Source organism: Marmota marmota, unplaced genomic scaffold (assembly GCF_001458135.2).
Source record: "Marmota marmota marmota unplaced genomic scaffold, marMar, whole genome shotgun sequence".
Taxonomy (NCBI): Eukaryota; Metazoa; Chordata; class Mammalia; order Rodentia; family Sciuridae; genus Marmota; species Marmota marmota.
In genome coordinates this window covers 2,828,945-2,855,855 of record NW_026000141.1, presented here as the reverse complement: position 1 = coordinate 2,855,855, position 26,911 = coordinate 2,828,945, and the positions used below count along the sequence as shown (strand labels likewise).

The 26,911-nt window shown below is 53.0% G+C and overlaps 1 protein-coding gene across 3 annotated transcripts in view; it reads right to left on the bottom strand.

Annotated features, from left to right (window-relative positions):
• Tmem132d (transmembrane protein 132D) overlaps positions 1-26,911 on the bottom strand; it is a 496,798-nt gene that overhangs the window by 373,623 nt on the left and 96,264 nt on the right. For 2 of the 3 annotated variants that reach the window (XM_015505636.2, XM_048785906.1), the window contains exon 2: positions 2,186-3,071. The exons of the other annotated variant lie outside the window; for it this stretch is intronic. In XM_015505636.2, the coding sequence (XP_015361122.1) occupies positions 2,186-3,071 (886 nt within the window). The remainder of the gene's footprint in view (positions 1-2,185; positions 3,072-26,911) is intronic. 3 annotated transcript variants of the gene reach the window in all.

Sequence of the window (26,911 nt, the reverse complement as noted above, 5' to 3'; positions counted from 1 at the left end):
CAATGGATGTTCTACTGACACCTGACCTAACAAAGCTCCCTCTGGACCGTGTCAGCCCCATCATCCACACAGACACTGGATACACAGGTTGCAGTTCCACAAAAAACAGTTGCAAGAACTCAGTGGGATCCCACAGGGTGGTTTGTAACCGAGGGCCAGGGGAGGGGATCGACTAGCTCTAAACATTGGAAAGCTATGCTAAATTAGTGCCAAACTGACTTCATCTAAAAAGATAGGTGGTGTATTATTTTCTAATTTTGGAATTCAAACTAAAGGCTAATAGCATTGTCAGGTCCAAATTCACCTCTCTCTGTCCCACAGACAGAGAAGATTCATTCACAATTAGAGCATCTTAATATTCAGCAGGTGCTGTGGGAGACAGGGTACCCTCTTACCAAGTTAAACACACCTCGGGAAGTACTTGTCTGTCATATGGAAACTGACTCATTGCCATGCATCCACAGTCCTGAGCTCTGAACCACCACACTTTGGCTCCACAGTCAGAACTGTGCAACTGTGACCTCTACGTGGGGCCCCTGAAGCTTCAAATGTCTTTGTTTCTGAAATTGCAAAGGTCCGGGTCCCCTAGATGGTGGCCCTGCAAAGTGAATTTCTCTTGGTTTTGTTAGATTGCCAAGGCAAAGCAGCCTCTGGGCTCCAGGGGATGTGTTTACTGTGCAGTAAGCTGGGACACAGAGCTCTCTGTGAATGCAGAGGTATACTTACAACTGTTTCCTACAGAGCCTGGAGGAGGACTGCAGTTCCTGAAATCCAAAGCTTCCAGGCTGCAGGCCACCCCTAGACCCAACAACCAGCATGAAGGACAGAAGGGGCAGCAGAATGGAGGAAGACAGGGCTCCCTTTATACAAAGCATTTGGTTTTCTATTATACTTCTCTCTAGACCAGTAGTTCTGCAAAGATCATCAAGCTACACTTGAACTTGGGAAAGCAAAACACCTGGCCAGCAGCCCAGGGCAGGGCCTGTGACCAGCTGCAACTCCATCGCCAAAGAGGGACAGAGGAATCCCCAAAGAAGCCTCAGCCCCCCAGAGGTCCTCACACCCCCTAAGTCCTTGTGGCCAGTCCCCACATGCAGGTCAGCCTGAGCCAGAGGTCTTACCTCCCAGGCTGAGCCACATGCAGTCATTATACTAATGCTCTTCAGGGTCTGTCCCTGCAGTTAAAATGAAAAAGCAGTTCCTGACACTAGCTCACAGTCCACTGCACTTCAACATGCAGGGTACGAGCAGGAAGAAGTGGCGATTCGTTTCCTTAAACTCACCCACCACTGAACAGAACATAAAGAAAGAAGCCACTCCACAGCCCAGATGGAGGGGGATGAGAAAATAGATCCATGTTGGATGAACTTTTAAAACCCACATATAAAATGTGTCTCGGAGGCAGCCGCGCTCCTATTTTCAGGGTTCGTAACACACACTTTATGGCGCTGCTCGGCAGGTCAGGTCACTGCGCTTTGCAGCAATGTTCGGAGGCTTTAGGCGGCCGACGCTCACTCTAAATAGCTGTTCTGGCCAAGCCTAGCCACACTTAAAACAACACTCTTTAATGGAAATGGAATCCGTCCACGGCAAGCAGCGCAGTCCAGAGAGAGAGATGGAGGGTACTTTCTAAAGCCCACGGTGCCCAGGCTCAGAGCCTCATCCTGGGTATCAATGTACATAAGATATGCCAAAAATCCCCCCATGCCTCCTCCCCTTGCCGTGCCCTCTTAGTTCCTGAACACTGAGCTCTATTTCCAGGGAAAGATGAAATGACAGCCTCCAGGTTGAAGCCATGGTATACTTAGAACTCGGCTTTGGGAATAGACTGAGCTGGCAGCACTATCTTCTCCACCCTCTCCGACTACACTGAGGCCTTATTTCAACTGAGGCATTCAGCTACCCGATGGTGAGGTGGCTGCTGGCTTGTGGATGGACCCTCAGGGGGAGGCCAGGGTCTCACACCAGCATCCCCTGGCTGCCTGGGGGTGGCCGGGGAAAGCTGTACTATGTATTTTCACAGCCCAATTGCCAACCCAGAAAGATCAAACCAGCCTCTGCTTTACCAGCAGGACACAGCGTGCACAGACCTGCAGATGGGCTACACTTTAGACACACACTGCTCAGACTCCCCAAAGCAGTGTCCACCTCCGCACTGGGCGGAGGACGCGGCTACCCAGCTTACCTCAGCGTGAAGCGGTCCTCGGTGGAGTTTCTGGAAATGGAGATGGGGAAAGTCAGTACAGCTCCTTGTCGAACCGTGGTTGGGACGTAGTGAACGGCCACATTGCTGTCCAAACGCAGCTCCCTCAGGGCTGGGGAGCTGTGGGTCTGGTAGAGGAAGACACTCCCAATCCTGTGCAAGGGGGGCGCAGACTCGTCCATGTCACTGTGGCCAGTCCGAGCGCCATTGCTGTTCCTGGAATCCTCTCGGGTGCAGTCCCCTCGGTCGCCCCCTGGCTGCACGGTGTAGTAGAGCTCCACAGGACTCCCCTCGGGCTGCTCCGCGGGCTTCCGCCTCCCCACCACCGTAGGGGGGCTGAACCAGCTGGCCGGGAGCTCCAGCTCGGCCACGCACAGCCCCAGGTCCCCGCCTAGCTGGCAGCTGCCCCTCACCTCCCGGGTCTCCCGGAAAGCGAAGACCCGTAGGCAGGGCAGCCTCTCGGCCGCCCGATGGTCGTCCCAGTCTCTGCCCACAATGTAGAAGAGGATTTGCACCTTGGGCCGGCTCAGGTAGATCTTGTCCTGCAGGATATAGGACTTCAGTTTCCAGTTAAGGGAGAACTTGCTGGTGAACCCGAAGGGGTTGGAGGGCAGCAGCAGGTCCTGGGGCACCACCTGCTCCATGGAGAAGGGCCCGTAGCTGGCGTTGAGCACCGGCAGCCCCTTGGATTTGTAGACGAGGAAGGATTCCACCCGGGACTGCAGGCTGGAGTTGCGCATGATGTCCTGGTTGGCCTCCTTCAGGAAGAAGGAGACGTCTGCGTGGTGGATGTGGTAGGTCACGGGCAGATAGGTGGGCAGCAGCGAGAACCTCTGGGTGCTTTCCAGGATCCCTCGGCCTTCCGTCACTGTTGGGAGGGAACCGGAGCCTAGGGTTAGTCACCCCCGTCCTGCAGACCTGCACGCCCCCGCCAGAGCTGGCCGCCCTGTGTCTATGCCAATTTATTCACCCAGCATTTCTTATCCACTTGCTACTCAATACATGCGGCGCCTACATATTCATGTTAGAAGGAATGAAGGTCTCTACTGTAAGCAGAAAACCACAGCCATTTGCCACCCACGGGAGCTGAGCATGCCGCTGACCAAGGTTCAAACAAAAGGATCTTCTTAAATTTCAACTGGGGGTCACAGTGCCTAAAGGAGGTCAGGTCTGCAACCTGCTCTCTTCTTGTTACAAGGGTGGATAGCAAGGGTCGGGAAGGCAGTGACATCGCCAGCAGAGAGCCCTCCCCGTGGCACCACCAGATGGCTGAGATGGAAGCAGGAATAAGTTTCCCACGGCAGTTGTAGGCCACATCCATTACCCACGGATGGCACTTCATGTCCACCATTTATACAGGCCACATGAAGGACACCGTGTAAAGAGGAATGGTGAAGGACCAGGGTGAAAATAAATTAAGATGGAGGCAATCACCACCCCTTGGCACTGTCCTGTCCTTGGGTGAAGCTGAGGAATGCAGAATGCGGGAGGGTACTTCGGAAGGAGTGCTCAGAAGCAGATGAGATGCCTGACCTCACCCGCTCCACGCCCTCTGGCCAACTGGGACACCAGAGCTGTCCAAGGGACAGTGTCTCCCTCCCAGGAGGTCCACACCCCATGGAGATGACCTGTCATCAATGAACAAAACCCTTCTTTCTTTTTGCCTCACTGAGCATATCCCTCCCCCATGAGAAAAAAAAAAATCCCAAATGCCATTTTTTATAGTTTGCTTTACATTTTGTAAGAAAAACACAGAAATTACATAATATACAAAGAACGGATTTAGCGAGTTTTTGAAATGGAAATCACTGGCTCTGCCAAGCTTATGTCTAGGCGAAACTCCACCAGCCGCACACTGGGGGTGCCAACTTGCCTCTGGCCAACCTGTACCACAGCTACCCCAGCCCAAGGTCTCCATACCACCTGTCTCAGAGGCCCTTGGGGACATGCTCTGCCAAGGGAGACACCCCAAGTCTGCAGCAGGGGACAGCAGAGAACTCGGAGAGGGGCCTGTGCCCGGCTTTGCACACAGCTGTAGGCAAGTCATGGACCCCCTTGGCTTGTCTGGGTTTGACAACGGCACGAGGCCTGACCCCACACTGAAGGTACAGGGCACCTCGGACACTGCAAGGTGCCCAGGGGCCTCCAAGCTAACTGCTAGCCTGGAAGCCATGTGGCCAGCTCGTCAGGGGAATCTCAGTCCAACGTCCATCAAACCCAGGGCGGCTGAGCCCCAACTTCACCACCAAGGCTTGTGCCCTGCTGAGCTCTAGGCATTCTGGACTGGCCCGAACCCTAGTAAAGATGGGTTTCTATCAGAAATCAGAACACCACAGCTACAGCAAGAAGCTTCGTGCCTCAGGAGGATGACATGCTTCAGCTTTCTGGAAGTCACTCGTGAGACTCCCACTGAACTCTCCCTGCATGCTTTTAGTGAAAGGAGAGGACGGGGTGAACATCCCACCCATATGCTGGGTGGAGCCTTTGGGCTGCCTCTTCTCCGGGGCCCCACGTTGCCCTGGCCATGCTCCTGTGCCCACTTCCCCCTGCCTGGAACCCGTTCCTAGACTGTGTGTCTCTGGTCCTGGTCCCCACTGCGACCACACTTCCCTGTCAGAGCTTAATGCTTGCTGGTGACTTCCCACACACATGGGGCCCCGCACAGCGAGGGGCACAGGCACAGGGCCTTTCTCTCCGTGGTACTCGCTGGGCGTCCTCGGCACAGGGCCCGGCAAACATCAGGCACTCAATAAACGTTTAATAAGCAAATGAATGAATGAATGAGTCCACAAATAGATTATGTTTTTTAAGTTTCCAAGCGCAGATTACATTTTCCATTAGGACGGTATTTGCTGTCCTCCCCGCTGCATTACTGTGATCAGAATCCCTGATCCTTTTATCCCCCAGGGGCTCCATGTAATCCGACCGCCAGGGAACTAAGGAGTCCCTGTGTGGCGAGATTGCTAAAGGGCCTCTGTCCATCACACAGCACCCCACGTGAAAGTCCACCTGACCCTCCCACCGTGACCACCTGGACCCGCTACCTGCCAACTTCGCCATTCAGTGTAGGAACGGCCAAAGCCAAATGGCGAAATCACAGGCAGGTGGACATAGACATGAACCCCAGGACCGTGAACTTCCCTGCTGAGGGTCCGAATCCTAACACTGAGGACACAAAGTTAATTTGCTACTAATGACACAGCCCCAGGCCAACAGTGTCAGGTCCTCTGACTTGATTCAGGAAAGCGGGAAAGAGAGGTCACTGTGAATGTCATTTGAGGGGCACTAACTCTGCAGCTTTGTTCTACAGTCGGCCTGTCCTTCTTTGTGCCTGGTATCCGACCGCCATGTTTAGAACGTCCACATGCTGCATGCCCAGTGCCACTCCCCTCGTTCATTCCCTCGGTTTTTACCAAGCTACAGAAATAACAGCCGTCACTCGGCACCACGCGGGAACGGCTGAGAGGACTGTCCCCGGCAGCAGACTCCCACAGGGCGGCGGCCAGAACCCAAGAACACCATCTGCACGCCACATAAAAACGCGTGGAGTGTCAAGTGGTAAAAGCAGCTACGCACAGTTAATCTCAATTAGCAACCATCAAGAAACATGATAACGTGCAATTGTGCAACCGTGGCTGTAAATGCAGAGCTGAAGGAAAGTGGCGCGTTCAGGTCTTTGAGCAGCTCAGAGGCCTCACAGAGGTTTTATAGGAGCCATGTGACATGACTGAGCATACACTTCTTCCCTGAGTAACTAAGTCACTGGCCATCTGCGCACAGGACCTTACCCCCTGCGTGGACCCAACGGGAGTGACCACAGGAACGTGACAACAGCTAAAAGTCCACGTCTGAGCTTCAGCCCACCCATCCTGGCTCCAGAATTCTGAGGCATCACCTGGGACTCAGGCAGAAGACTGCTCGGCCAGGGCTTTCAGGGGAACCCTGGGACCCCATTGCCATCAGACTCCCAGTAAACAGAAATATTCCAGGGTCCACACTTATCATAAACTCAGTACCAAACTCTGGTTGTTTTGCTGGAATTCAAAGTCACTGAGCACCTTGGATTTTGATTTTCCAAGTCTGGCCACCCTGGGCTTGGAGTCACGGAGACAGAGCAGCAGTGAGCCTGCTCATGCTGCCTGGTCTTGGTCAGAGATGACTGGACCACACGACAGCCCCCGCTGGGAAGGGAGGGAGCCCTCGCATCCACGGGGTGTGCTCCAGACTCAACCAGTGCAGGTCAAAACAGGCAGAGACGGCTCCTCTTGCCACTATGCCCTGCATATCTGGGCTCACGGCTCTTCCGGAAGCACTGGCATCGTGCCTGGCATGACAAGGGACCTGGGCAGACATAAAGCGCCCAGTAGAATGCATGTGGTTCTGAGCCGACACATCATGTTATATTAGGGACTGGAGCACCCACAAGCTGTGACCAATCCCATGGACACTGGGGAATGAGAGGATTCCACATGCCAGGTGCCAACAACCTCTGAATTGCAACCAGCAGGATCGAGGGTAAGCCAGCCACACGGAACAGATGGCCACACAGGTCAGGCTCCTGCTGATGTGCCCCCCTGACAGAGCAGGGTGCAGGACAGCAGGTGGCAGGGCCACCCTGAGCTCTCAGAATGAATCCAGGCCTAACCTAAAACCATGACAGAATCCAGTCCCCAGGTAGCAGTGTCATCAGACCCTCAGGAGCCGTTCCCAGCAGTGGGTCTCTTGGGGATGCCGGTCACCATGGGGATGGCATATGGTGAAGTGCAGGGCGGCCCCATCCAGAGAGCTCTGAGAGCAAGGGAAAGCCCATGGAGACCAGGAGACCCCACTAGGCAGTGGACACTTCCAGCTCCCAGGTGACCCTTACACTGAAGCCAGTCCACCTGGAAGAGCAAGAAGCAAAGAACAGGAGACAAGGACTCACAGTGACAGTGCAGGGCACCAGGAGGAAGGTCAGGAGGGGCAGCACTCACGCTTTCCCCCTCAGCCTCACACTGCCCAGGATTGTGCCACCTCCCTTCCCAGCCTCAGGACGCTGCTCCACTGTTCCTGGCCTTGTGTTCAGGCCTCTGTCCACCCCCAGGTGCGACCCCTACCTTCCTGCACTGCTGCCCTGGCCCTCGGGGTCACCAGGCTGTCCCTGGTTCAGGTCTCCAGCAGGGATATGGCCTCCCCTTCTAGACCATTGCCCATCAGGCCCCCACTCCGGGAGGTTCTCCCGTCTGCAGGGAACTCTGCGTCCATGCGGTGGCTGGATGGCCTTTCTACTCGGGTGTGCAGCAAATGACACTTTGTTCCTAAGTTTGTTTTCTTCTCATCACCAAATTCCTTCCATAGTAAGGAAGGAATTTGCTGGAACACCGCCCCTGTGCTACAGTGATGTGGGAGCCCGTCCCCTAGCACCCACGTGCTCAGCACAGGGAGGACCCTGAGACAGAGAGGGCCAGGGACCAACCGTGATGGTCGGGCTCCTTGATGACTCATCAGGAGACCCTCACAAGGCATTTAAGCATCAGGTTCCTTTTGTTGTCTTTTGTGTTTTAAGTCACGTTTCTCCCAAAGAATATCAACCCACAATGTTGTGTGGTCCCCAGGGGTGTGCATACAAATGCATGCACGCACACGCACACACGATTGTAGAGTGGAGCACGTTCACTTTATACACGCCGTTCTTTATTCGCTTCTAAAACACTGAGTTTATTGTAGAAAATATTCCAGAAGAGAGCGTGTCCTCAACCCCGAGTGACTCAGGGAGCCCATGTACACAGCAGCTTCCAAAGGTGCCAACACAGGGCAGCGGGTCTAGTCAAGGAGCTCGCCATGCATGGGGAAGCCGTGAACTTCCCTGTCCTGCTCACTTGGGCCATTTGTGACAGACACTTGTGCCAGGCACTGGGGAGACAGGGCTCCTCAGGAACCGGATCTGCAGCCTCAGGAAGCTGAGGTCTCAAGTTCAAGTAGAAACATAAACACAGGCAAGGTGGCCACACACAGGGGAGCCCCCAGGGGAGCCCAGCAGGGCGGGGAAAGCCCTGTGGCCAGTTAAGTCATTCTTTGGTCTGAGACAGGGGAGGGCGTGAGGGCAGCCGGGCTGCCCCAGATGTGAACTCTGAGTCTTCACATGACCCCAGCTGACTCCAGAAGCATGGAAACTTAAGGAAACTCAGACCCTCCTGGCCAGGGCCTCTGGACATCAGCACGGCAGGCGATGCTGCGCTGGGCTGTCCTGTAGCTGACCGGCCCTCATCAGCCTCCTTGACCTCACTCTGCCAGACACTAGGAGGACGCACAGCCCAGTCCTAACACACACAGAGGTCTCTGGGCATCTGAAAGGTCCTTTTAAGGCAGAGATGCCCGGTAGACACAGGGCAGGCATCTAAGTGACTGTGAGAACAACAGCCAGCCCGGATAGTGAAGGTATCTTCAGACGTTGCACACAGAGCCGCTGTCCATCTGAAAGTCACGTGTGCTGGACATGCTGTGTTTCTGTTTGCTACTCCTGACAGCCCTGTAGTGGACCCTCTTTCTCCACAGAAAAGATTTAACTGGGCCTCTCTAGAAATCTTCACCATGGCTGATTTTAGGACTGTCAGCGAGAGTCTCTGCAAAAGAGTTCAATGTAGATAAACCTCCTATTTTCATGTCACCCTGTTTTACTTGGCCACTGGCCAAGAAGATACCAGCACTCCAGGTGCTGGACACCCATTACTAGTTTTTCACAAATGTACCAGTATAGTACTTTGAAGAAATGTGCAAAAAAGGCCTCTGGCCTTGAGCTGGGCTTCGCAGAGATGTCTACATTTTAAAGATAAACAATTGGGCTCCATGGCAACAGCTGGCAGGGGGAGGAAAGAAAGGGGAGAAGATGCTCTCCCCTTCTCAGGTGTTGTCCTTGAAGAGTTAACTTGCCCAGAACAGTGAAAGAAAAAGCTGCTTTTATGTGAACTTCTGCAGACTGTGAACTTCTGAGCCCCTCCCCTTACGTGCTGGGTATAAAACTCTGAAACTCCCTGAACTCGGGGTTCAGGGGATTGATTGATTACAGCAAAGGCTGTACCCTCTGAACCTGGCTGCAGCCAAATAAACCTGCTTCCTGCCATCTTCGGTGCCTTGCCTTGTTTGTCCCTACAACAGCCCCTCTGGGGGAACACAATTACTCCAGTGTGAGAGCAAGACACCAGCCTCAGGAAGAAGCAGATTGTCCATGTGCAGCGACTCACACACACTTCATTCTGACACACATCTGTGCATTTTTTTCTTTTCAAAACTGACAAAATTTTATTTTAATTGCAGTAAAGAAAGCTGCCAAGAGCTGAGGCCCAGGACGCGCCCACAGAGCTCTAGGGGAGCAGGTTGGGCTGGAATTTCTGGGAGATGAGTTGAGGATGGCTGCCGTCCCCTCCTTGGCCTCGTTCCTGATCATCCAGGGCTGCGCTGAGAAAGTGCAGGGACTCTCAGGGGAGAGCACAGGAGTGAAGGACACTCAGGGCAGCACCAGCAGAAAGTGGGGAGGTTACACACATGCACACACACGTGCGTGATGATTCAGATCACACGTGATGACTGAAAATGTGGAACTCACACTAAAGGCTGATCTGACCCTTTGGAGCAGAGGCCAGGACGGCGTCCACAAGAGGCCAGGGCTTCCTGAAACGCCGAGCTGCAGCCTCATTTGACCCGCTGGCAGAGCAGCCCAGAGGGTGTTCTGTACCCGGCTTCCCTTCCATTAGCCTTCGCAGACAGAAATGCAGCCACGCTGCGGGGAGGAAGGCCAGGAATCCAGGGGCCTCCTGGGGTCCAGTCCTGCCAAGGAGCTGCCCCACTCTCCAACACCTTCTCCCCTGCCTGCCTCCCTCCACCTCACACCTTCCTCTCAGGTGCCCTGCTCACTCCTGCCTCAGGCCCTTTGCAGAGCCAGCTCCTGCACCCCAGCACCTGCCACAGCGGTGGCCTGAAGCTGCCTCCCACCACCAAGTGCCGGTTTAGTGTCCTCACGGCTATCGCTGCTGCAGGGCCCAGAGGGCTGGGCTGGGCTGGGCCATGTGGGGCTTGACTCAGGAGTCTGTTGGGGCGCATGGCCAGCCATGCAGGATGAGCACTCCTGCAGACCCGTGCAACATGGAGGCTGAGACACCAGGCGCACTCCCAACCACGTGCCGCCATCTGATGACAGCAGGACCCCGTGTTCCCAGCACTCGTGTCACAGCAGCGGTGAGGTGATGGCCATGTCACTTGGTTTGTTCCTATTTATCCAAACGCCACGCTGTCCACCATAAAGAGTCACAATTTCTGTCACTTGGGAGCCATTGGTGCCAACGGGCCAGAGGACGCCAGGACCAAGTGCAGTGGTCAGCAGAGGGGGAGGGGCTGCTCTGGGGCCCAGAGCTCTGACATCACTTGTGATTTCTCTTCTCCTAGTGCCTCTGCGCCACCCCACACCACGGGCACTCACTGTGCGCAGAACACACGTCATCAGGTGCTTTATGTCAAAATTAGTAGAGTGTCAAGTCCCATAAGTTTTTAAATTGCTTATATTAATGTTTAATTCATTCCAGGATCAAATAGCTCAAAAAGCACGACTTTTCTCCTTCCCCTGTGCTTAGGGCCACGTCACTTGGCAGGGTCTGGTCCATTCAGAAGGAGGATGAGGGGGCTGGGGGCCAGGTGCAGCTGGAAGGGGCTGGACACACCTGAGCCTCTGCGGAACGGGCACCCTCTCCTGTTGCTCTTCCTGCTCTGGGCCAGGGCAGCTATCCCGCCACGCTGTAGAAGACTGGCAATAATCCCCCATCATTTCTGGCCTCAGTGGAGGACGATCTCCCCTCCCGGAGGCCAGGGCCCGAGGCTCACACACACATGACCAATGGTCCTGTGCTGCTCAGAACCTGTGCTTGTTTGACTGGTCCTCTGAGGAGGTCGTAACACGGGCTGAGGTCCTCCCAACAAGTGGGTGAATCAAATTGTTAACACTGTCCATATTATACCTGCTTGTGGATCACGATTTTACCTTTCTGAGAAAATCAGCTGTGCAGAGGGAGAGGGCCTTCCTAATGGTCTAGGATCCTGTCTGTGGGACAGGGGACCCTGAGCCTTGTTCAGCTCTCTCCCATGGGCCACATCTGCACCCTGAGTTACCCAGCTCTGCACAGGGAAGAGCAGCTACGGCCCCACAGGGAATCAAACAGGGACAGGGGCCTGAAGCCCTCGGATGGCCGGAAGCCCTGAGCGTGGCACAGGAGGAGCAGGAGAGGTCAGCTCTAGGACGCCCACGTTCCTAAAGTTTCCAGATGAAACCGCAGCTCGTCTTGTATTCCATGTGTTTGGTCCCACGGCTTCCTCCTTACAGACCAGGAAGTCCAGCCTGCCAGCAGATGAGGCAGCTTCCAGCACAGTTTCCAGGAGAGCTTCGCTATCCCCGCGGCTTCAGGCCTGCAGTCAGAGCATGATTTGAATGCAATTTTTAAAAGATGAGACTCGGGCAGTCCAAAGTGGCCCATCTCCGTGTGGCAGGGGAAGCCAAAGCCCTGGAGAGCCTTGCAAGCATGCTGACTCAGATGCCTGGAGAGTCCAGGAGGCCCTGAGGCCACCGTGCCTGCAGACAGGGCTCCACATGCCACGTGAGCCAGCAGGGAAGCCCAGGATGGCACTGGCAATGCTGAGCTGGCAGCTAAACTGGAGCATGCATCTCTCTGGAAACACTGCTGAGGTGTGAGGGCCTGAGCCAGAAACTGAGACACCAACGTGCTCCCGATTACGCCACCCAACCTCCCCAGGAGTGGTGAGGTCGGCAAAGCCCACCCCCAAAATATCCACGCCCTGGTCCCTGGAACCTGTGGACACACTACATGGTCACACTGGGTGGCATAGCAAGTAGACTTTGCAGATGTGGTCCAGAGCCACAGAGCAGCTGGGTGGGCCCAGTGTGATCATCCGGGGCCTTAGAAGCAGAAAACTGAGGCAGAGGGGCAGCCCAGAGCTGGTCAACTGGGAGCTAATAAGGTAGTGCTGAGCCGCTATGTTTGTGGTGACTTGTTACAGAGGCAATAGAAAAGTAATGCAGGGGCAGCTCTAAAGAATGGCACTGTCCTGCAGGGTCCTGGGACTTGCTTTTGGGGGCATTCAGCATCTGCAGGTGGGACTGCAGCAGGCAACACTTGAGTGCAATTTTGTCAGACCTGCAGCTGGCACACAAGATAGCTTGTGTCATTGGAAATGTGTCCTGCTTTCCCAGACAGTGCAGTCCCATGGCAGCCAGCACTACCCAAGTGGAACACGGACAGCCTTCAGCTCCATTAATTCCTGCCAAGGAGCACTGACAGTTCACAGCCTGACCAACCATACATGGAGGCCCTGCAAGGGAAGTATGTGGCTCCCATCAGGAAGGCCCTCTCCCTCCTCACAGATGAGGAAAGTGGCTCTGCCTGCAGTCTCCGGAGCAGGAGGCACCTTCTGCTTCTGGTGTGTTATGGAACCTGTCACTCTGCGCCTCCTGAGAGATTGCTCTGTAGCCTGCTGTATTTTACACATGTATGCTTTATGTTTCAATTTAAAAGTCTGCTCACAAGTGAGAGGATTGACATCCCAGCGTCTGTAAGTGTTGCCTTCGTAAAAACTGTCACTCTAGGAACATAAACAAAGTAGGGTGTCTATTTACTCTCAAACCTAACAGGCCCAGAGGTGCCATGGAGGGAGCAGCACTCCGCCCAAAGTCCTGTGGAGGTGGCTCCTTCCTGCTGCAGCCCCTGCAGCCCAGGTGCAGCCCACCCCTGCCAGGACCCAGGGCAGTGCCTGGGGTCCACGCTCATGAGGCCACATGGGGCCTGGGCTCCTGGCAAAGCTAGCCACAGTGGTCAGGGAAATGGAACCTGCTGAGCCACCAGCCCGAGTCCCCACCCGCCCCCAGGGATGGATCCAGCCCACAGCACCCTGAGCAGAAAGACAGCTGCCAGGGAGGGGAGGGCTCGGCCTGGAGTCCTGTGAGCACGCGCTCCACCCCCACAGGGTCAGTGTGACCTCCTCCTGACACTGCCATCCCGCCTGCCCGCTCTGACGCGCGGCTTCACATTTCTGCATTTGGATTTTTTTGTTTAAATCAGCTTACATATAAATGTGTTTTATAGGGGAAATTAGGAGGAAAAGAAGGAAAGTAATATCTTTAGCCTTCAAAGCCGTCCGTAGCACTGTGGTAAGCACTGTGGCCCCCATCTCTTTCCCAGGTAGGAATGGCCCTGGGCCAGACACCCCTCTCGTCAATCTGGTTCCACGGGACCCATCTCCGTCCCCGTGTGGGGCGGCATGTGCACTGCCTCAGTTATAGGGACAGTGGTAAGGGCTGGCCCAGGGACGGCTCCGCACACAGGAGCCCACGCTCTGCTCACATTAACGTTCACAGAGTGGCTTCCTAAGAACCCCCCAAGGCTACTGCACCCTCTGGATGTGCCTAAAAATGAAAGGCATCAGAATGATCAGATCCGTGTCCAATCAATAATGGGAAAAAAATAACTTTCTCAAGTAGAAAACAAGATGCTCTGGAACCCACACGTCCCAAACCCAGCGGCGGCTGAAGGTTCCGCATAACAGAACAGCTGGCCTTTCTACAGGCCCCGCTCTGAAGTTCTGAGCCCGCGTGAGCGACAGACGTGGGAAATCGTAATGGTTTATTTTTACGGTGATATGGTAATTCACAGAGGGCCCACTTCTGAGAGCCTTGGGAAGACGCTCGTCCCCCCCTCTGGAAGGCAGCCCTGCGATGCGGGTCCCACGACACCACGTGGCTGGGACCCTTGGGAAGTGCACACTGAATCCCACTCCCTGGGAAGCTCCTGTCAGAAACCCGACCCCAGCAATGGAGTGGGCCTGACACAGAAGCCAGGCCACTCTGAGCTGCTGTCTCTGCAACAAGTTCACCTCACCCTGGCATAGGAAGTACCGGGCTCCGAGCCCATGAGTCTGAAACGAGGGGTCCCGGGACTTGGTGTTCGCTTGCCTTCTGCCTCTGTAAAGCTGTTCCACGGCTGGAAGTGGCCAGTCAACTCTGGCACCAGCAGACTCATGCCTTATCCAACCAAAAAAGGAAAAGTGTCACCAGTGGGCTGGAGAATCAAGACCCAGGACATGGTGCGTGTTCCAGGAGAGCTAAGTCTTGGAGCTGCCCAGGTGTGGAGAGGTTCCACGTAGATGACACCTTACACGTCACCATTGAAAGATGTGGAGTCAGTAAAACCCCATCACATGAAGGGCGTCTTTCCTGAGTCAGGGAATCACCACGATGTCCTAAATTAAAGTGACAGAATGATTCAGCAGGGTCCTGCTGACTCTCATGGAAGACAAGGGGATGCAGTATTCTTATAAACTCTGAATTTGAAACATTAGCTGGGAGATGCAGGGAGGAGCACAAAATGCACATCCTGGTTAACTGTGCTGTGCTGCGCTGGCAGCTGTGTTTCTGGATAGTCAACACTGACACATACCCGAGGTCCTAGAGCCAGCCTGGTGTTTCTCGGCTGGGACGTTTTCTTGGATGAACGCTACAAACTGAGGACAATCACTTATACTGAACAATCTGACAGACATTTAAAGGTGAAAATATCATCTGACCACATTACTGTCAGAGACAGCCTGTCCATCATTTTGTGAACTATGAGATACTGGGAAGTGACCAAAGGCTGTGCCTTTGCCTTCCTCTGGCCCAGGTATGCAGCTATCCCAGCCCAGGCACCCGGCACACCACACCAGCTGCCCTAGTCAGAAAGGTGCTCTGAACAGCAGATGCATCCCTTTTGTCTTAACCTCATTAAGGTTAAGACACACCTGTGTGTGGCAGGACGGCAGGTGCAGAGAGGACCCCAGGAAACCTGGGCTGGAGGTGGCTGCTGGCACCCAGTGGGATACGGTGGGTGTTGGGGAGGCATTCAGATGGTGATGGGTGAGGATGAGTGTAGATATGGGGACACAGGACATTCAAGGAACTCGAGGACATAGTTCTTTGTCCTAAGTATACATGGGGACTCAGGAGCCCACCTGAGCTGCCAGCACAACACCTCTGTCGTCCTCTCTCATTGCCAAGCCATGAAGTCACACCTAGGACCGCTCTGTCCATAGGAGGATCCCCAACAGGAGAGCCACCCGCAGGAGGGCCACCCCCAGGAGGGCTGGGTCTGGATCACACTAGCACAGACTCTGATGGGGCACAAAAGGAGGGCAGGTACCTTGACATTGTCTCTCTAAATCCCCAGGACTATCCATATGTCACTGCTGTTAAAGCAAGAACCCATTAGTGTCCTGCCCTAGAAAGTGGAGGGATCGTCCTCTTCCACAAGTCCTAAACCCAGGTCGGGGCCTGACTGGGGGCCTCAGTGGGCGGCAGTGCATCTGGAGTTCCTGGAGGGCTTGGCTCAGCCTGTTCACCTGGGACTTCTGGGACTTCCTCCAGAGCCCAGGGCTCAGATCAGCCACTGGGAGCTCCAGGAACAGAGTAAAGGGAGGGGCAGGCTGCGGAGCCCTGGAGCAGTACACATCCTGCACAGATGGACCAGGTACAGGGCCCAGGAGAGCACTGATGCACCTCCCCAGAAAACCATGTCATCAGGCATGCCATCTGCCCCGCCAACTTCAGCCACACCTCCTGTGCTGGAGGTGAGGGACTCCCTTTACCAGCGGGGTCCCAGGAAACCTCATTGTCTTAATCTCTCCCTAACACAACTTAATTGCTTATGTAAATCCTTCCTGCTGCACAGCACAAACTTAATTCCCCTCCAGTCAGAGTGCTCTCCACTGTTCCCCACGTGGCATGCAGGTTCCAGTGTGTGTGTGTGTGTGTGCACAGATGGTGGTGCACCCAGGACCCAGGAGACTGACAGCCCACGTACATCCCTTGCTGCTATTCCTGTGCAGACTGATCTGATCAATTTCCCCCTTCACCTTATCAATGACCCATTCATTTCCTAATTCCTCCTTCCTAAGAGAAATGGAGAGATCCTGAAGGGCACCCAGGAGAAACCCCAGGGTGGTCAGAAACCCCCAGGCCACCTGGAGGAGCCTCAGCTCAGCTGCAGCTGCTGGGAGAGTCAGGATGAAGTACTCTCACTCTTCCCAGAGGCTGCCACAGGGACCTGGAGCCCTGTGAGCACCTTCAGGAGGCCTGTCCATGTCTCCCTCAGACGCACACTGGGCGTGAGAGGCCACTTCTGCACGTCATGCTCAGGCCCCTTTCTGGGTTGGGCGCCCCACTCCACAACAGTCCCAGCCCTTCCTCAGGTTGGGTTAGAAACTGGCTTCATCACAGCTCCGAGATCGTTAGCATCAGGCTGCTGGGTCCCCAGGGTGAAGACGGTGTGGCTCTGAGAATCACAGGCTGCTGCGGAACTGAGGGACAGCTGGACCTCCAGGTGTTTGCACAGAGCTCAGCTACTCCCACTGATGCCCTGCGCGGCGTAAGCAAGGAGGAAACAGCACTTACGGACATGGCGCTGCTGGAAAGAAAGGAGGACAAAACCCTCTGCCATCACCGTTAAGGGGAATGTCACACTTAGTGCCGATTCGTCTTCAGTGCTCCCCGGACACGGGCTGATAGCTCCATTCACTCAGAGGCGAAGCTCGGCATCTCCTGTGGACGCTGCTCTCCACAGAGTCTTGATGACCGGCTATTCTTCACCCTCCCCAGGCCCTCGTGCACCCTCGCCACACTGCCCTGCCCGGGGAACTGCCCTCTGGATTCTGGTCCAGTGTGGCTGCCCTGGGGCTAGAGGACAGGGGCTCGCTGTGGCTGCATGGCCCCATGACCCCACCACCATCTGTGCATGCTACCCACGTCCCTCCTCTCTGGCTCCTGTTCTCACTGGAGTCTGCTGACATGGCCCCTGTTCCTGCCCCTGCTCACAGGGACAGCTCCGCACTGCTGGTATCTGAACCTCCTGATGCCCCCTCCTTCTCTAGTCCTGCCCAAGTCTCTCCAAGTGTCTCTGAAGAGGGCTGTAGCCATTTCTGGGAGCCGTGAACGTCTCGCAGATCCCCAGAGCCTCAGACCTTCCTCTCCTGGCACAGTGGCTGAGTGTCACTCAGAGTGTCACTCAGAGTCCACTCAGAACCCCAGGAGTGGCAGCTGCCACGCAGCCCCAGGGGCTGGCAGGGGTGAGGACATTCTGAGATGGGGTGGACTTAGGTGGTCTGGACGGTTCCAGAGGCTCCCAGGGTTCCCACAGGGGGGAGCAGCTGGGTCAGTGGAGGACAGAGGAGGGAAGATGGAGTTGGAGCTGCAGAGAGCAGGGAGACGGGACGGCTGGTGTGGCCAGCCTGGAGGATGGAGCCAGGGCCACAGAGCAGCACTCGGAGCTGGAAGACAGCAGAAGGACACGGCCCAGGACTCCTCAACTTTGCCAAGAGGCTTACTTTGGGCTTCTGTTCTCCAGAACATAGATAATAAATGAGCATTGTTTGAAGTGACCCACATGTTGGCAATTTGTCACAGCATGGCTAGGACACGAGTCCACTCAGGCATACAGGAGAGCAGCCATTATTTGAAGGTTCCCCTCCAGGAGTTTGGACCTGGTGCCTGACTTCTAATCCACACATGGCTCATGGCTTCCAGGCCAGCATGGACCCTGGGGACCCCAGTTGTCCCTCGCCTACCCCAGGAGCCATGGAGACCACATGTGAGGCCCCTGACAAGGACAGAGGAGGCTTCGTGACCACGTCCCAAGTGTTCCTGTGGATCTGGGGCAGGAGCTATGCAGCGTGAGATCCGTGTGCCCCTCTCTGAGACCGAGTAAAGCTCAAACAAAGTCCCTTTGCAAACAAAAGGAAAGTCACCAGCAGGCAAGAATCCCGCCACTCAGTCCATGAAGCATTTGTTACGTGCTTTCAGGTCACACTGGGAAGGCTGCTGCCCAGCAAGGCAGAGGACGACACAGCCCCAGGTGTGGTGTGTGCCCACAGCTGTGGTGCACACACGCTTCCTGGGACTGGCTTCAGCGGTGCCAGCAACGTCCCTGAACTTGAATGTGGCAGGAGGTGCGCATGGTCAGCTCTCGAGCCCACCTGTCTGTCAGGAGATGAGCTGGCCCCACATATCTCCAGGTGTGGGGAACTATGAAAGCAGCCGATGCCCTCCTGGGCTCCCCCTGGGGAGAAGGTGCTTCTAAAGTATGGGTAGGCGAATGTGCACACACCCACACAGACATGCCCACACACCTGCGGTAGGATGCATGTGAGGAAGGGGCAGAGGAGATGAGGGGCACGAGGCTGCTGTCTGGGTGAGGGTGGGCAGGGACCAGGACGCTGCCCCACTCAGCAAGGACCCTCAGGGCTGGCCACGGCCAGTGAAGGGGCCGTGGTGGAAAACAGTCCTACACCAAGGTCTTCCCTGAGGGCTAGTAGTGGCTCCCTGGGCTTAGGGGCCTTGGCACGTGCTTTAGGCTGGCACCTACTTTGCCCCTAGGAGCTAGATTTGGGTGCTAGGCAGAAGTGCCCATGTGCCCAGCACCCCCAAGCCCTGGGCCTGAGTCTCTGTGAACCTCCCTGTCAGGTGACCCTTCACATGTGCTGTCACAGCTGGAGCAGTGACGTATGCCCCACGTGATGTCATAGAGAGGGGGCTCTGGAAGCTTCCACTGGGGTCCCTTTGCTGATTTCCTCCATCCTTCTCCATAATAAACCTCAGCCCCAAGGAAGACCCCAGACCGGGCCCTGGTGAGCTCACAGCACTGCACAGGTGGTGTGTGTTGGATGCCCCATGCAGCAGGTGGTGTCCTTCTACGCTGCTGGACATGCTTCTGGCTGGGGGCAGCCTCGGCTCCAGGCACAGAGCCCAGTGCTGCTGACGGGGAGAGAAGCGAGGCAGAGCTGAGCAGGGGAGGCGTAGCCAGGAGGACGGAAAGAGGGCTGAGCTGGGTGAAGCCTGCGCACGCATCCTAAGCAGAGGTCAAAGCCTTGGACTGTCTGGAGCTGGGAATGGTGGGACGGGATCTGCGACTTGGAGGGCAGTGCAGGGGTGAGGGAGGCAGCATCTGGCTAGGAGGTGCCACTGTCCCTGACACAGCTCATGCTGAGCTGTGTCTGACGTGGTGGTGGTGTCTGACATGGTGGCTTGTGTCCCAAGGGGCAGCCGGGTGACGAGGGCCCTGACCTCACGGGTGGACAGGCCCATCACCCAGAATGTGGGACCTGGTAAAGGCAAGCTCAGCTTGCTCTGCCTGGTGTCCACTCGAGCCCTGGGACACCCTCCACCAGGCTGGGACAGAGCACGGGGTTGCCCTCCAGCCTGGACTTCCAGCCTGTAGCGCCACGGGCCAACCAGAGTTCCAGTGTTCATAGATGTTCCTGTCTGTGGCCTTCTCATACCTACAGAACCAATCAGGACAGGAGGTAACTGGGATATTGGACCCCAGAGTCGCAGGCAGCTCGGGCTATGGGGGCAGTGGTGGCGATGAGTCCAGAGGGAGCTGAGAGCAGGGTTCCACTCCCAGCTCTGCCCCCGGCTCTATCAAACGCCAGGACAGGCTGCAGGAGGGAGTCTCAGCAGAGGCCGCCTGTGGGGCAGTTTCAGTAAGTACCAGTGACCCCATGGATCATGTGGTTTGCTTGGTACAGATGAGACACAAACGTCAGAACTTTCACAAACTCACAGGTGATGCCCAAGCAGCCAGGACAGGCAGCTCCCAAAGCTAAATGACCTCAACGCTCACATCAAGATCATTTTTTGCAACAGTCTGATCGTCCTGTTCTGGTGCCTTGAAGACAAAGCCTGAAAACACAAAATCAAGTGAAGGAGATACATCTCGGGTCATGGAGGGAGCGAGAGAGACAACCATGGACGAGGGTCCTGCTTCCCCAGCTGCCCCATGGCAATCCTCTATGACATGACCTGGAGCCCTGCATGAGACATCGCTTTCTGGAATGACTTGCAATCAGAGTGAGGATTCAAATAGACAATGTTAAGGGTGGGTGGATTCCTAGGTATCAATCACCATGGGAGCATCTGAACCATCAACCGAAAACCCTGGCATGTATTTTGAACTGATGGGACAAAAACCAAACAGCTAAGCTTGCTGGCAAAGTCAGGAGACCCCACTAAGACGCAGCAGTGACCCTGCTTACGCCAACAGCTTCTCCTCTGCCACCTCTTCCGGTCGGGAAATCGTGTTCTCTTCTGATCACGGGCTGCACCCAGCTTGTGAGCACTTCCCTCCTCGGTCTGATATGCTGTCTCTGTTTCCTGCATCTCTTTGTAAAGCATAGCATGTGTAAAGTAATTCAAAAGATAGAGTAAACAACACGAAGTTTGTGACCTGTTGCAGGTACTGAGTGGGGGGCAAGGAGGGGTGTGCCCCTCTCACCCCCAGAGCAGAAGAGCACAGACGCGGCGTTTAAGAACCTGAAATGCTAAGATGCCCAGGGAGGAGCCCACCCGAGCAGCAGGATCCTTGAAACCAGGACAGAGCACAATAAACTGCATTTTATTTAGAGCATTATCAATGGCAGGAATTCACAGGATACTTTCCCTTGTATCCTAATTCATTTGCCAAGAAATTAGGTTTCTGAGAGCAGCATTTTTTTTTCTCGATCGTATGAGAAGCTATAATTAATGGGCAATCCACTCAGTTTTGCTTGAAATTCTTCCTGCTACAGCAATCAGCCACATTTTCTTGGAAGAACTCAGGAAGCCTGACTCGGCACAGTGACGGTGGCCGTGAACTGGAAAACCTAGGCAGATCTGGTGTACCTTGCTAGGCTGGGTACTCATGGAGAGGGTCTAAGGACCCTCAAGAAGTCAGGCCCTTTTAACTCTCCGAGTACATTCTGTTTCCCTATTCAGGTTCTAGCCATGTGGAAGGGACAGGAGCCCATTTTGATCTTTCTTCACCTTCACATTCTCATTGTTCAAGTCCAAGGTGTCCTTGCCTTGGCCAAGGGGGTCCTATAGCTCCTGAGAGGGCAGTTGGTTCTTGACCATTCTAAGAGGAAAATATCGTTCCCCAAACTCGATGCTTAGGAGGAAGTCCTGGAGGACTGAGGTGGTGTTAGCCCCATAGGTCATCAAGCTCCTCCTCTGCAGCCCTCCCCACTGTCCACGGCAGGCGGCACACACCAAAGTCTCAGAGCTGACTCTGGCTCCAAAGCTTCATTTACTCGACTTTGCAAATAAAAACACAAAAACAGCTAAGCTTGCTGAGCAGAAGCAAGGTGTTATTTAAATGCATAATTCGTTTTTAATGCCAGTATTTATAAAACAGAAGATTTCACATAAAAATCTTGATTTAGGCTTTTCTCTAGACATTTGCAAGATGGGACGAATCTGTGACTCTTGGTACTGAACTCACAGTGGGCAGTTGTGCAGTCAGGTGGAGAGTGGTGTACTAGTGTGCCCCCACCCCACCCAGCCCTGTGCCTCATTTTCAGCCCATGTGCTATGATGGGCATTCTGAAAACTCTTGCTTTAAACATGTTTAAAACATGAACTGGCATGTTTAAGACAATGGGGAACCCGTGGGGACAGAGAAGGAAGGTGAAGTGGGTGGATGGTCAGGAGGTGGTCACAATGATCCTGGTGAGAAGATGGTGGGCCAGAGTGGCTGCCCAGGTGAGAAGGGTCCTCGGGCCGCATGGTTGTCTTGGGGACACCCAGAGCAGGCGTGGAAGCCGGACCTGCTCTGCGCGTACATGGCTGAGCCCCTTTTTCCCAGCTTTACCTTGCAGACCGTTATCCTGACTATTCGTCCTTCTGCTGCAGAGAGCAAGAGAAGCATCAGAGGGCGGGGAGTGTGGCACCCCTTAGCTCTGCCAGGCCAACGTCAGAGGCCAGAGAACACCCCGCAAGAACTCGCTACTAAGAACATGGCTCGCTCATGGCTGAACGGCATAGTCCTAGAGCCAGGTGAGACCAGCACCAGCTCCCTGGCTGGACGTGGAAGGGCACTCAGTGGACGTCTTCCCTTTCCAGTCACACAGCCCTGGAAGGAAGATCTCAGACCAAGAGAACTTTCCAGAAGCCCCTGGTGGCCACCAGAGACCCTGCGCCCCCACTGGGAGTTCCAACCACTTGCAATGCCCCTCGCCCTGGTTACCTCTGGAGAGCCAGGCCAAGGGCCACCTCCCCCAGCACCACCCCCATCTTAAACCCCAGTGTCCCCCAAACTCTATAGTAATTATCACTTGTCCAGCCCTCTGTGCAGTCACCACAGGGTTCCCTGGGTCATTCTGCTACCACCACAGAGTTGCTATCTAGATTCCTAATTATTAGGAGCAGCACCGTACTTTATCAACTCTGTAACCCCATGAATTCAGTCCCAATCAAGTTTGCCCCGACAGTGACCCTATATTAGTTGGACACACTGATTACAATAAAAAAAAAACTTCTTCATTTTAACAAAAAAATGGAAATTGCTTTAATTTAGAAGTTAATTTGTAGAGAGGAATTTATAGACATAAATAATATTTATTATGTCTATATAAAAAACACGACTGATGTTCATATAAATGTATATATGTGCATGAATTTATCTATATGAATAAATTTATGTATGTATAGAAGTATGTATATCCAAGGATTCAGCTCTAAAGTATTGGAGAAGTTGTTTTTTAATGGCCGAAAGGTGATTAGCAGCATGAAGAATCTTGTTTCTCAGTGGTCACGGCACACAAAGATCAGGGGACAGTTGAATAACGAAGACTCACCAAAATGATGAGTCCAATAGCTATCGATAGCATAAAGAGAAGGTTTGTTAAAATGGTCTACAATTTCAAATGGTGGATGAGAGAACAGAGGTTGCGTAGTGCACGACGGTTCTTTTTTTTTTTTTAATATTTATTTTGAGGTACTAGGGCTTGAACTCAGGGACATTCAACCACTGAGCCACAACCCAGCCCTATTTTGTATCTTACTTAGAGACAGGGTTTCTTTCTTTTTTTTTTTTTAAAGAGAGAGAGAGAGAGAGAGAGAGAGAGAGAATTTTTTAATATTTATTTTCTAGTTTTCGGCGGACACAACATCTTTGTTTGTATGTGGTGCTGAGGATCGAACCCGGGCCACACGCATGCCAGGCGAGCGCACTACTGCTTGAGCCACATCCCCAGCCCGCACAACGGTTCTTGAGGGAGGAAGAGAAAAGCTAGAAGTAAAATACTAAAAGTCAGCTCACCTACTAATCATAGACAGAAAGTGCGAGATTCAGTGCCGTTGCCCAGTCAGGCCCTAGGACATTAGACACTGGAGTAGACATGAACCTGCCACACAACCCCCCCCCACCACCACCACCACCACCCAGCACCAAAGGCAACCGAAGCCTCCATCTAGAAGGACTGGACAGTGCACATCTCAAATCCTGAAACTGAGAAAAAGACATACAATTCCCAGCAGTTGTGCAGACCCTACCTAATTACACAGCATTGAGGAACCAATTAATGTAACTGTTAGGTCCCCTGTGGTCCACTCTGACCAGCTGCATTATCTCCTACTTAATTACCTAAGCTGCGCCCCGGGAGGTCTGCAGCTTCCCCCTGCCTCACTCACCCATCCAGCCAAGGACCTTTAAAAGGCCCTCCTGTGATGTGTACTTGCCCCAAATAAAACACAATACCGATGCAAAAAAGGCAGCCATCCGAAGGATACCTTAGAATACAACCACACTAGGCAAGGGAATGCTTTATATTTTATATATACAGTGCAATGTCCATCGCATAGTGTGAGATTTAGAGGATATCGTATATAATGTTACATAACATATGTATTAATATTATTGTTTATTTGCACATATACATAAAACACCTTGCATAAAAACCATTATCATAGAATTGCTATAAAATACTTTCCAAGTGTGCAAATACACAACAATATTACCTCTTTGGAAACAAAAATGCAGGACTCTGTATATCTATGCAAATAAACATGGCTAAGGAAATAAGAACAGAATTAAAAACAGGGCAAATACTCTACCTCTGAGCTTTATCCAGCCTTATTTATCTATTTATAGATAGATTCTTGCTAAGTTGCCCAGACTGCCCTTGACCTTGAGATCCCCCTGCCTCAGTCTCCTGAGTAGCTGGGACCACAGGGATGTGCAGTCTCAAATACGTTACATTGTAACCATTGATCTGTGCTGTTTTCTTTATGGGCTACATTTCAGTTGATACATTTATTACAGATATGGGTTCTCACTGGGTATAGACTTTATGATTGCTGATCTTTCTTATCCTTGTTCATTTTATTTTCTATTTTCTGGAGTAACCTAATATTGCCTTTATAATACCTTCATGATATTACGATGTATTTTTTTTGTTGTTGTTTTTTTTAAAATTTTCTTTGTTTTAATTAGTTACAAATGACAGTAGAATGTATTCATGCACTTTGACATATAATTCATAGATGGGATATAATTTCTCATTTTTCTGAGTGTATATGTTGCAGAATCACATTGGTCCTGCAGTCACCTATATCATACAGTAATAATGTCTGTTTCATTCTACTATCTTCCCTATCCCCACCTCCCCTCCCCTCCCCTCCCATCACTTCCCTCTACCTAATCTAAGATAACACTATTCTTCCCTAGTGCCCCCTGCCTTATTGTGAATTATCATCCGCATATTAGAGAAAACATTTGGCTTTTGGTTTTTCGAGATTAGCTTATTTAGCTTAGCACGATATTCTCCAACTTCATAATTTCACTGTTCTTTAAAGCTGAGTAATATTCCATTGAATATATATATATATATACTAAATTTTCTTTATCTATTCATCTATTGAAGGACACCTCTTCATCTTTACTGGTGAGAACAATATCAACAGCACCCAGTACACAATGCACAGCCTTAAACCTAAAGCTCCCACTAAGGTGTCTACTGCTTTCTCGCATTAAACCAAAATGATGAGCTCAATAGCTATCTATAGTATAAACAGAAAGTTTGTTAAAATGGTCTACAATTTCAAATGGTAGGTGAGAGAACAGAGGTGGTATAGTACGTGATGTTCTTGAGGGAGGAAGAGAGAAGCTAGAAGCAAAAATTCACAGGAAGAGTGGAAGAGGAGCCCACAGAGATCAGCTGTTGGCTGGAGAAAAGTTGGAAAGAAAATCCAAAAGAATAGATGAGAGAGGAAGAATACTAAGAAATAGCAAAGATTAAAGACATAAAAATACAACATAAATGCAAAAGGAGACCATTCATGGATCATTGTCCTCCACACACTGATGCATAGAAAACATCCTGTTCCAAAGACGGTAGAGATATTAGCGAACGGAAAAATAAAATAAAATAAATCTCGCTGGAAAGTCGAACTGCCTCTGTCAGTGTTCAACAGATCCTCAGCCCTGTCTTTGACATCTCTCAGGATCACTTAACCCAGATCAGCCCTCGCAGACCCAGTCTCTATCCCACTGATCTGGGCTTCAGATACCTCAGGCTCGGCCACACTGCAGTCCCAAGATCTCAGTGCCGCTCCTACTTGCAGAGAGACCACCGGGGACACACTCATGTCAAGGAGCAACCCCAAGATGCACCAGCAAGACAAGGGCCACCAGAATTCTCAGCAGGACTCCAGGCTCCTCCAGACCTTCAGGCACCCCCACACTGGACCTGCAGGTCCCAGCCGGAGTCCCCAGACAGAGGCTCTTGTGGTGGGCAACCTGCTGGCACCCGGGCCCCGGGCCCTGGCTGGTATCCCCAAGTGGGTGCAGCCACGTGCACCAAACCTGGAGTCTCCCCCACAGCAGTCCTCTGGGCCGTGTGTGGTGGCAGGGGGAGTGGCGGTGGTTGTTGACAGCAGGCAGCTGGTCAGCAGTAGTGGCAGCTACAACTGCAGCGGTAGAGGCAGCGTGACCAGGTGATCTCCAAGGGTCAGCAGCGCTGCCAGCGTCACTTGTATCTGGGGCAGCGGTGTCTTCTGGGCAGCACTACCAGAAAGAAGACCTCCAGGTGATCCCGGGGTGGCGGCAGCGTCACCAGAGGCACAGCGATGGCGGTCTGCGTTTTTGTTTGAACCAGAGGATTCTCGATCACCAACGGTCCCCCAGGGATCACGTATCAGGAAAGACACAGAACACTCAAATCAGATGCTCTCCAGAGTCTGAGGCAGCAATGTCTTCCAGAGTCCGGGAGGATTCTCAGGCCAGCCCCAAGGAGGCTATTAGGTGTTGCAAGGAGAGTGCTAAGAAAGCTCCTGTCACCCTAGCAGGGTCCCCTGGGATGCTCAGAGGAATAAACAGCATCCCCACAAGTCATCCTCCTGACGCTCTAAACAGGGTGGACATGGAACGTGCCCACCATCTAGAACCCCTGCCTGCTCCGTGAAGCCATGTCTGACCCCAGGGGTCCAGCCCATCACACACCCCTGTCCTCGTCCCCCTGCACAGCATCACCATCCTATTTCGGGACACCCACGCTATGCCTGTGGGGTTCTTAGCCTTGCACTATTTCCTTTCTTTCTGGTAACAGACCATCTTAAAAACCAATTGTATTTATTGCTGTTTCTCTAAAGAGAAATGTGCCCTACAAAAGTCACCTCCTTTATAGATTTCTCATTTATAACAGTGTGATAATTCTTTTTTATGGTACATGGGAACTACTTTCCCTTGATGTTGGTTTCACATAAGCAGAAATAAATATTACTGTACTAGCTCTGGAAATACAACTTACACAGAGAAAAATGCATTGGGTGTCTGAAATATTGCTTTCCCCAACTATTTTCATAAGCACTTTACACATAACATAAAATGCCAGATA